General features: G+C 42.6%; 1 protein-coding gene across 1 annotated transcript; it reads left to right on the top strand.

The window, feature by feature from the left end:
* Positions 1-7,606: 7,606 nt before the first annotated feature.
* On the top strand, positions 7,607-10,851 carry LOC118832207 (cathelicidin-related peptide Bf-CRAMP-like). The gene is made up of 4 exons (XM_036739608.1): positions 7,607-7,792; positions 8,649-8,756; positions 10,142-10,225; positions 10,756-10,851. Exons 1-4 carry the CDS (start codon positions 7,607-7,609, stop codon positions 10,849-10,851), a joined length of 474 nt encoding a protein of 157 aa, XP_036595503.1.
* The last annotated feature ends 608 nt before the right edge of the window (positions 10,852-11,459 follow it).

Here is an 11,459-nt window from a genome sequence, read left to right as displayed (position 1 = left end):
AACCTCAAATGGTCACCTGTTCAAAAATAATTCATAGAAAAGCTCAAAAAAGACTTTAAAAGTCAAATGAGAAATATTGAGGAAAAATTTTTAAAAATAAGAACAATCAAAAAACCCAAGAAGATTATGGAAAGAAAGTCAACCAATTATAAAAGGAGATCCAGAATCTTAAGGAAGAAAATGACTCCTTGAAAATTAGAATTGAGGGCTGGCTAGGTGGCGCAGTAAGTACAGCACTGACCCTGGAGTCAGGAGGACCTGTGTTCAAATCCAGCCTCAGACGCTTGACACTCTCACTAGCTGTGTGACCTTGGGCAAGTCATTTAACCCAATTGCCCTGCCTTCCCCACTGCAAGAAAAAAAAAAGAAAATAAGAATTGAACAAAGAGGAAGTCAGAGAATTCATAAGAGTCTAAGAAATAGTAAAACAAAATATAAAGAATGAATGAATAGAAGAGTATCCGAAAAATCTCGTAAGAAAAACAACTGACCTGCAGAACAACTCAAGAAGAGAAAATATAAGAAAGATCAGACTACCTAAAAGCTACAATCAAAAAAAGAATCTTAAAACATTGATAGAAGAAATAAATGAAATTGTCATGAATCATTAGAGTAACAGGGGAGAACAGAAATACAAAAAATTCACCAAACACCACATGAGAGATTCTACGAGGAAAACCTACAGGAATATCATAGTCAAATTCTTAAAAAAAGATAAAATATTAAAAGCAAAAAGAAAAACATTAAACGTGGTAGGGCCACAATTAGAATCACACAAGACCTAGCAGTGGCGACACTAAAAGACCACAGGTCTTGTAACATTACATATCAAAGAGCAAAAGAACTGGGTGGGGCTGTGGCCAAAAATATCATCCCCAGAAAAGTTAAGGGTAATCCTGAAGGGAAAAAAGAAATTGACATTTAATGAATTGTCAGACTTTTAAAGTTTTGTTAAAAAAATAACAAACCTGAACTTAATAGAAGATTTGGCATACAAGAGCCAAGAGAAATAAAAGGTACATATCAAAGACTAATTACAAGGAACTCAATAAGGACAGACTGTTCACCTTTTATCTTAGGAAATGTAAAACATATGTCTAGGAGTGTTATTAGTAATTGGGTATTTGTAAGAAAGATTGGGGCAGACCTGAGTATGATATGACTTTAAAAAGTAAAACCATTTAGGACCAGGTAAAAAGAGTCATTATCTTATACAAATGAGGGGCAAGAGGAAAAAGTGACACAGAGGAATTAGGTGGAGAGCAGGCCTGGTAGTTCTGGAAACCTAATTTCATTGGGAATAGGTTTAAGAGGGAACAAGACATCTATATCTAGAAGGGTATAAAAGTCTTCTAAATTCAGAAAGAAATAAAAGGCTAAGGGGATAGGGAGAGGGGAGAGGATAAGGGAGGGATTTTTAGAGGGGAGGGTGAGGGAATAGGATAAGGGGTGCTATAGATAAGGGGTGTTTAGATTTGTGGGAATAGGAGGATAAGGGAGGGATCCTTGGAGGGAGGCTAGGTTAAGTAATAGGAGGGCAAGGTAGCAGGTAGAAGTAAAGTAGAGGAGTCAGGAGAGATAGAGAATAGGAGATATACACAAACATAAAATAAAGAGCAGGAGTAGAATTTGTTAGGGAAAAAGGATCAGGGGTGGTAATCATGATATTGGACAAAGTTAAGGCTGAAATTGATTTAATCAAAAGAGAAGAACAGGGAAACTACACTATGTGTCATCCATATTCATCAGTGCTGCTTTGGCCTTACTGTACAAAATTGAGTATTTTACCAGACTGTGTTGGTAGCTTTACTGCCCTTGCCAAGCTGAGCTCCAAGAAACTCCAAGAAGGAAGTTATATCTAGGTTTTGTATCTTCCCCAGGGACTAGCCAATGCTCTGCTCACATCAGACACCTATTAATTGTTGAGTGACTGAGCACTTGGTGATGGCGATAGTGGCAGAAAGGTACTTAGGCATTTGAAGGTGGCACATCTCTGAACTTAGGTGAAAAACAAACATCAAGTGGGCAAGAGGTTTAAGGTGCTCTATCTTGGATTTAGAGGTGAATTCGTCTTAGAATTCAGTAGAGAATGAAGTTCTAAGTCAACAGCGACATATCCCTAAACATGTTCCAAGGAGCAGTTGCCAACCGAAGAAGTATAAAGCCTAGGCTGATTTCTTCACTGTGCATGCTGATGGATGAGGAGAGGGAGAAGGTCAAGGACACTATTGGAAGCTATTGTAGTCGTCCAGAGCTGAAGTGATGAGGGCTTAAGCTAGGGGAGGGATAATGAGAGTGGAACGAGAAGGCTAGATAGGAAAGAAGAAAAAAATCTATTCCACTATTCTATATCACTGGTCTCAGGACGCTGTCTCCTAGCATTTTTGCTCCAGTCTGATTAACAAGCTAGTTATAACCATCTGAAGGAATTAGAGGGTGAGGGTAGAAATAGATGTTGGCCCTGGACATTAGGGTATATCCTGGCACCCTCAACAGAGAAGGCAGCCCTTGGCACACAGCAGGAGTGATGTGACGAATACAGTACAACATCCAGAGACAAGGAATCTGGCTTTGAGTACCTCCTCAGGCACTTTCTAGCTGTGTAACCATGACTAAGTGACTTCACTTACTGAGCCTATTTCCTCATTTTTCAAACCAAGATCCTAGTAATTGTGAGGTCTTTCTCACATGGTTGTGGTTAGCAGAAAACATAGCTTAAAATGGTACAGAATTCAGAGCTATTAGTGTTATTAAGATATCTGTTCCCAGGATCTGTTGATTCAGCCTCTGCAACATCTCTCAGAGCCTTCTTTTTTCTATTCACTCTAGCTATCCCTACTATAGTACTAGTCCTAGTCACTTCTTGCCAAGGCTTTATGTCCTGGAGATCTCCCTTGGCTCCACTCCTGATTCTTCAGGCTTCTATAAATAACTATATGAAAAAACACCCCAACTAGCTAAAAATAAGAGAAGTCCAAATGAAGACAACTCTGAAGTTCTAACCCATGGTCATCAGATTGGCAAAGATAACAAAAACAGAAAATGACAGTTGTTAGAGGGAATGTGGAAGGATAGAGAAAATGAGGCACTGTTGGTTGGCCTGTGAATTGGTCCTGCCATTCTGGAAAGCAAAACTACACTAAATAAAAATCATGAGTATGCATATCCTTTGACCCAGCAATACCACTACTATCCATATAGCCCAAAGATGTGGAAGGTGAAAGAAAGGAAACCCTCAAAGATGATTCTGAGATTAGAAGCAAAGCACCCACTTTGTTTCCATTTTTCTGCTACCACCTAAAGGACTGCCATATATATTTTTGTATAGAGAGAGCTTTCTTTCTGTCTTTGACTTGCTTGGGTTATATAGCCCAAGGGAGCTCTGAGTCAAAGGATACAAACAGTTCCGAAGTTGTTTTCCATGGTGATTTGACCAATTTCTTCTGTTTTCATTTGTAACACAAATGTCAAGATTAATCCCTATCATTTCTTCCTGCATTGTGTCCACTAATTGTTTGCTAGATAAGGAATCTCACCTTAGAATTAAGTCAGACTAAGTTAATATTTGTAGAAGAGATAAAAAATAACTGTGCTTCTTGGCACCCTCTGTGCCGTTTTCTGCCTCCATCATTGAAGAAATAGAGCACTATAGGCACAGGACTAAGGGCCATTTTGTAATTTTTCTTTGTTTCATTGGTTTCCAAGGCCAAAATTCCATTGTCAAGCAGCTTACCTTCTGGTACTAAACCTCTCTATACTGAATTAGACTGGTGCTCAGAAAACCTGTATTATATATTGCCATAGTCATACATGAAGTCATTCAATCATGGTAGGATGTGCCAAAGTGTTCATGGCACCAATAGAGCCTCCACTGCACTTATTATGGATGTTATAATTAGCTCTGCTTGTGTATTCTGCTCTCCCTACCCCACCCCCACTGGATTGGGTACTCCTTGAGGGCAAGGACTGTCTTAGCTAAAGTCTCTATCTGCTCTGCTCATCATTGCTGCTTAAATGCTTATTGTAGTGTATTTATTGCATGATGTTTTACAGGGGTTTGGATTGCTGGGGTCTAGGTTCTGAAGCCATCTTTTGATGACAATCATTTCAACATTCCCACCACCCCCTTCCCAGAAAGGAAGGTAGTTTCTAAAGTTTTCCTGTTCTACCCTGATGAGTTCATGACTAAATTTCCATCCTGTTGTAACTCCCTGTAGCAATCTTCACCTCCCTCATTCTCACCTGGCAAGGGGCTGATCAGTAGTGAAGACATGATTTGAGACAACTAGGGACTGGTCAACTTGCCTAAGTGTCCAGGTTTCATGATTTACAATATTAATTGTTAAAATTTAAATTTTATTAATATATTAGTTAATTACATTGGTAATATTTATTATTGAGCACAATTCGGCCAGTTGCCCAGGTTAAAAACTTTTAAAAAAATATCTTATTGGTGTTGATATGACTTTAAAAAGTAAAACTATTTAGGAAGAGCTAAAAATAATTCTTTTACACAAATGAGGTACAAGAGGAAGAATCAATATAGAGGAATAAAATTGGATCAAAAAAGAATCTTGGTATAGTAATACAAGAAATAATTAAAGAAAATTGCCCTGAAGCATTAGGACGAGGGGAGAAAGTAGAAATAGAAAATATCCATTCAATACCACTTGAAAGAGATCCTAAGAGGAAAACTCCTAGGGATATTATAGTTGAATTCCAAAACCCCCAGCTCAAGGATAAAATATTAAAAGCAACAAGAAGAAAATCAATTTAAATATGATGGTGCCACAATTAGAATCGCACAAGACCTAGCAACTGAGACCCCAAAGGACCGCTGGTCTTGGAACTATTTAACAAAGTCTTGAAAGTCTGACACTTGATCAAATATCCATTTTTTTATTCAGGATTACACTTTTTTTTTGTTGAACATGATATTTTTGGCCAGACCCCCAGTCCTCTTGCTCTTCTACATATAGTGTTCCAAGACCCGCGGGAATGGGTTGAAGTGGGAACAATACATGTCTATCTAGAAGAGTATAAACATCTTCTAAATTCAGAAGAAATAAGGGGATAGGGAGGAGGGAGAGGATAAGGGAGAGATCTCTACAGGGGAGGGTAAGGCAATACGTTATAAGGGGCTACAGAAGGGTGCTTAGTTTTATGAGAATAGGAAGGAAAGGGGAGGGATCTGTGGAGGGGGGCAGACTAAACAATAGAAGGGCAAGGTAGTGGGTAGAAGTAAAGTAGGGGAGTACGGAAGGATAAGAAACAAAAGATATGCACAAACATAAAAACAAAGATCAAATTGTTAGGGAAAGTATACGTCTATGTATGTATGTATATATGTGTATATGAGTATGTATATATGAATATTTATATAGTAATATATCTGCACTCAGCTGTAGTCTTGGAGGGTGGAGGAAGGGCAAAAAAAGAATAAAATCTATAATGACATTCCCTGAAGTAAGGAGTCCTAACAACATTTTGTGATGATTCTGTGTCTTACCATGTAAATGATTGCACCCAAGAGTAACCCACTGATCCTCAGGCTATCTACTGCGACCAGGCTGACCAGAGATGTGAAGGAGGATGGCTGAGTCTTTCATCACCCCATAATTTGTAGAAAGGAGAGATAGCTGTCCCATTCCTATGTGAGTTTCCCTGGAAGCTGTGACTTCCCATGAATGCCTGGAGAAGCTTGCACACATAATGTGTAATATTAGGGGATAGTGGGGGCCCAAGGGCTGAGAATGGTTCTGTTAGCTGTTTATTTTCTTGCAGGAGTCACTTTGCTATACCCTCTCAATTAAGTTTTTGGCCATTTCATTTGTGGTTCTTGCAAAGTCTATGAATAGAGACCATCCATGGAAATAGAGGCTTAATTCTATTTATAAATTAGGATTACCTAAAAATATAGCATTGAGGCCAGTTGAACTAATTGGTAGTTAGGTATGAGAGAGGACTCTGGTTTTCTACACCTCACAGTCTCTAAAAGAATTAAATACTTTCCTAAATACAGTCACTCTATTTTTCACCATCACTGGACCAAAGATATGGGCACTTTGAGATGGTCAGGCCTGTGTGGGGAGGCAGGGAAGGGAAGGAAGCATGGGTTGTAAAAATAGACAAGATCTAGGTAAACTCAAAACCCTGTCTTGGAAATGTTTGGCATGATTTCATATGTATAATGAGTATTGTATTTCTTGCCTTCTCAATGTTGTAGTGAAGGGAGGGAAGAAGGGAGAGCACTTGGGATGGAAATCCTTTTAAAAAATTTTTTAACTCTCTGTGGTTAAAGACAACCAGCCCAGAGCTTCTAGAACATGACAAGGCTATGGATCACACATCAGTAAAAGATGTCTCAGATTGACTTAAGGGCAATAACCATAGAACTTGGCCCTTAAAGAGCAAGTGGACCAAAATGGAGCTTCCAGGTAGGAGTTTCTTTTTCTTGTGGCTGTCTCACAAGGCAGCCAGCCTGGACAACTCTTCCCGCTAGCTGATAATTCTTCCTCTCCCAAGGTCTTCAGGCACAGACTGGATAGCCATTCATCAGCTGTGTATAGTAGGGATTTGTTTGGGGAATGAGCTGCCTAGATGGCCAATGAGGTTCCATCCAATGCTGAGCTTCTCTCTTCATTCCTCCATGGCTGACAGCATCATCACTTTCTTGAGTGACAGCAGCAAGTCTCTCTAGAGTCTTCCAATTGTTTTGTAAGAGGGATTCTCCTGGTGCCCCTGGGATAATTCCATGTTAATTGCCTCCTAAGGACCCAGGGCCTTTCCTCAGCCTCCAAACACACTGGGGGCTCTAGAGGAGGGGAAATGAGAGAAACAGGAGGAAGGAAAGGAATGCAATATTTATGCAGCACCAATCAGTGACGGGCACTGTGCTTAGCACATTACCAATAATAATCTCATTTAATCCTCAGAACAGACCTTCATGGGAGGTGCTGTTATCCTTCCCACTTTACAGTCGAGAAAACTGAAGCCAATAGAAGTGAAGTGACCTACCCAGGGTCACACAGTTATTTGAACTCAAGTTCAAGTGGACTTGAACTCAGGTGTCCCTGCCTGTAGGCCCAGTGCCCTGTGCATTGGGCCCTTAGGTCACATGGCCTGGCCAAATGTGGCTGAGGTGGTCCTGTGCTTTGGTGCTGAGTCCCCTGGCCCCCTCCCTGGAAGGCTCTCATTTCCTCATGGTTCCAGGATCTCATTTCCTCATGGTTCCTCTCTCTTAAAGGCCAAAGTGATTGCTGGAGATGGAACCCAGGGCCAAAGTTGGGCTTGTTTGTCTGGTCTGGCCCCTCCTCCAGGAACATTAACTTTCATCAAAGAGGGTAAACACTCAGGCTCCTTCCCCAGCTGACCTGAGGCTGCTAGGTTCCTCCCTTGGCCCTGATATTAGCACATCTGTGGATAGGAAAGTATCTCACAATCTTAGCTTCCTTCGTACCCTCCCTGTGCCTGCCCTACAACAGACTGATATCCAGTAGAGAGGCCCAGATGATGCACAAGGACAAGAACCCCTGTTGCACAACAGAACAGAGAAGAGAGGACATAAAAGGAACTGGCTGAGGGTCAGCGAGCCCGAGGAAGGAGAATGGAGCCACTCGGGATGCTGCTGCTGTTGGCTGGTGTGGCTGCTCTCCTTCCTGCACAAGTTTGGCCTCAGTCCTCCCTAAGCTATGAGAAGGCCCTCTCTGCAGGCATTTATTTCTACAACCAGGTACACGGGAGGGACAATGCATTCCGGATATGGCAAGTCCACTCTCCTCCATCTGGTCAGGTGAGTGCTGCCTCTGCCCTCTTCCCCTAGGGTAAAACCCAGACTGACCTCATTCTTCTTCATCTCTCCCTCTTCCTTTAAAATCCATTCTAATGCCTTGATTGGGAAAGGCCAGCTTTGAAGACCAAGAGCTAGAGTCATCCTAGTTCCCACTTTAGAGATGAGGAAAGTCAGACTCAGAGAGAAGATGGGATTTGCCCAGGTTCCCACAGATAGCAAGTGTCTGAAGCTGGAAGCCAAGTCTTCCTGACTCCTTGTGCTGCAGTCTATCCACTGTCTCATGTTGTCCATGCTGCCTGTTGGCCAGACTGGAGTTGGGGAGAGGTCATGATAAAGATGTCCATTTGGGACTGATGCCCATAGAAATGATCATTGAAACCACGGGCACAAATGCAATTGCCAAGGGGGAGGTTATAGAAAGAGAAGAGGAGAGGGTCTATACAGAACCTTGAGAGAGAAGCATAAATAGAGGGCAGGAGGAAGAGCAGGAGCCACTGGAGGAAGCTAAGAAGGAAGGAAGGATGCAAGAGCATGGAAGAAATCCTCACCACACTCTCACAAGACCTGCCCTGCTGGGCATCACTCCTCTGCAGATAAGGAAACTGAGGCCCAGACTCATGAAGCAACCTCCTCCAAGTCACACAAGCAATCACTGGCAGAGGGGTCCCCCTTCCCTCTTTCTAGGGCTCTGTTGTCTCTTCCACTCCATAGAAAATGGTTATTCCCATTGGCCCAATGCCTTGAAGACAATGAAGTTGATGATACCTTTTGAATTCAGGATAGGACCAGGACTCTGGTCCTCTATTCACTTCCCTTAACCAACCCCCTGCCATGTAGCTTTAACTTGTCTTTTCAGCCTTCCCAAGAGCAAACCCAGAAGCTTCTGAGTTTTACCTTGAAGGAAACCGTGTGCCCAATGATTGAGGAGCTCCCCCTGGACCAGTGTGATTTTAAAACAGATGGGGTAAGCCGTTTGTGGGTCAGGATGGGCCTGAAGACAGAAGGGCTGGGGTGAGAGAGTTCTCACTGGAGTCTATGTGTCCTCTAGACATATAGCCTTGCATCAATGCAGGGCTCTGTGACCTAGAATCTCAGTTTACCTTGAAACCCTTGCAGGTAGGTAGCATAGCAGGTATATGCCCATTTAACCCTTGGAGAAGCAAAAGGTCCAAAGGAAGTGATCTCCACATAAGGACACAGCCTGCTGGTTCTGAAGCCAGGAATAAGATCCAGGTGTCCTGGGTCCAAGCTTAAGCACTGTCTCAGAGCAGCTAGGAGGTGCAGTACATAGCACATAGTTTAGTAGATAGGAAATAGTGCAGTAGATAGAGCATACTGGGCCTGAAGTCAGGAAGACCTGACTTCCAATGGGACCTTAAACCCTTATTAGCTATGTGACCTTGGGCAAGTCATTTAACCTCTGTTTGCCTGAATTTACTCAATCATAAAATGGGGATCATAACAGCATCTGCCTTCCAGTTACAATGAGAGTCAAACAAGGAACTATTTGTAAAGCATTAGCACAGTGCCTGGCACATGGTAAACACTTCATAAATGCTTATTTCCTCCCTTGCTCTCTTGCCCTGGAGGAGATTCAGTGTGTCAGTAGGACATAACTGCACTTCTGGCTCTCACAGACCTAAACCTGACAAGGGTTCCTGACAAGATGAGCAAATTGGACTTTTCTCAGTTTTTCCTCCTTTCATTTCTTCCTTTTTGCTCTTGTGAGAAACAGAGGGAGGAGTTGTGTTTCCACAGGAGTGACAGGTCCACACTCCCAGCCTTGTAGGAAAGATCACAGGATGTAAGTAGTTCCAACCAGAGCTATGACCTATGAGAACCAGGCTTCTGATGGAGTCAAAGGTCAGAAGGTTGTATTCCATGCTTATCGAGCTGCTTAATATTAACCACCACCCCGTGAGGGTGAAGCAAGCTAAGTTGAAGTCACATGCAATGCATGACAAGCGAGGAGTGCCACATCTAGGAGAAGTACATGGAATATGCAGTTCAGGAAGTTGTATCCCACCAATGGGGAACAGTGGAGGGACTTTGTGTTTGAGAATTAAAAAGCTGGCTGCAGCCAGCAATTGGGGTGCCTCCTTCTGGGTCACCAGGTATTTTGCGGTCTTTTGTAAGAGAATAATAAAGAAAAGTCTTTTTTCTTGAATTCATTAACCACTATATGGAGTTTTTGGTAAGACGATTGTTTCTGATACTCTCTCCCTATTTCTAAATTTCCTTTGTTCTTTCTTTTTCTTCTCTTCCTCCTCCTCCTCCTCTTCCTCTTCTTCTTCCTCCTCATCCTTATTTTCATCTGTCTCTCTCTGTGACTGTCTGCCTCACTCTTAGCTGGTGAAAGAATGTCAAGGTTCAGTATCCAATGAACAGGACATGGCTGTCATAATCCTCACTTGTGACCCAGTGGACCCAGAGGTGAGCTTTCTGCTCTCCCCTCACTCTCTGCCCCACCCTCTCATATTTTATCCTACAGGAGCAGAGTAGGGGATGGGGGATAGAGGAACTGGTACAGGGAGATTCCTCCTGCCCTCCCTGCCCTGGCCTACTGCTCCTATCACCTGAGCAGGTGAGACACCTGAGGGAGGGCTGGCCACAGCAGGGAGACTGTGGGGCACACCCAGGCTGCTGTGGGCTTCCCAGCCCCTGTGACCACCTTCAAAGTTTGTACCTCTTCTGGATAGGCTTACCCTGGAGGAGATTTTGTATTTTAACTTAAATTAGAAAAGGTATCCTCCCACTCCATCCCAGCTGTCCTTATGCTCTCTGGGAGTCTTAGAACTGAAGGGTGAGACAAAGACAAGGGAGTAAGTATGGCCTAAGCTAGGTATTCTTAAGAGTGAGCATAGAATCCAGGTCTAGCCTCCATTGCAATGACCAGGATTTTGATGGAAACCCCTTACTCTCCATTACTGTTGTCTGAGTTAGACCATCTCCTTTCTCTGTAGCCCCTTTGCTTCAAAAGAAAACGTTGCCTACTGACAAGGAAATGCAACCCTCGACGCATACTTTTAAGGCCATCACTAAAGGGCAAATGGATCTAGCTTATCATGACCTGCTGTATGCCTGGTACAGTCAGCATATGTCTTCTCCCTGGCATTATTTATCTTATTTTCCATTTCCCTATCCCAGCAAAGCACACATATGAGTAATGGGGACTGGCCCATGGGCAAACACCACAGAAAGTGTCTCCCCATGTTGAAAGGGTTGGGGCACCTGTCCTAGAGGTTTGTGTTGACTTGTGATGTAAATGCCTTAGAGTACCTATGGAGGTGTATAGATATATTGTTATTGTTTGTGGACTGCTGAGTCATCTGGTTAAGAGGAGCTTTTGTAATTGGCTATGCATCTGGAGCTGGGAATGACTTCCAAAGGCCTTAGCCTCTGCAATTTTTCTTCAGCTTCTCTCTCTTGGTTGAGCTAAGATCTCTCACTCCCAGTGGGAGAGCTCATTCAATCTGACTGACATATTGTAACCTGTATCACTGCTCTGATTTCTGTTTGCTATCTGATTGGATAAAAGAGCTTATTTGATATTCACTATTTGTGATGGTCTTTGTGTAACTAGAATTTGGTGGGAGTGGAGTGAAGCCTTTGGAAATAAGCTTTGGAGACTTCTTCCTCTTTAATGGGTGGCTTGATCCTAAGAAAA

This window comes from Trichosurus vulpecula, chromosome 9, assembly GCF_011100635.1.
Source record: "Trichosurus vulpecula isolate mTriVul1 chromosome 9, mTriVul1.pri, whole genome shotgun sequence".
In the NCBI taxonomy this organism is placed as follows: Eukaryota; Metazoa; Chordata; class Mammalia; order Diprotodontia; family Phalangeridae; genus Trichosurus; species Trichosurus vulpecula.
The sequence above is the reverse complement of the archived record's forward strand: the minus strand, read 5'-3'. Positions and strand labels throughout refer to the sequence as shown.

Excerpts from the sequence above, each read along its gene's own strand:
- LOC118832207 (XM_036739608.1), top strand. The coding sequence starts at position 7,607 with ATGGAGCCACTCGGGATGCTGCTGCTGTTGGCTGGTGTGGCTGCTCTC. Across the intron at positions 7,793-8,648 it reads ACTCTCCTCCATCTGGTCAG|CCTTCCCAAGAGCAAACCCA; the intron begins GTGAGTGCTGCC and ends TTGTCTTTTCAG. Across the intron at positions 10,226-10,755 it reads GTGACCCAGTGGACCCAGAG|CCCCTTTGCTTCAAAAGAAA; the intron begins GTGAGCTTTCTG and ends CTTTCTCTGTAG.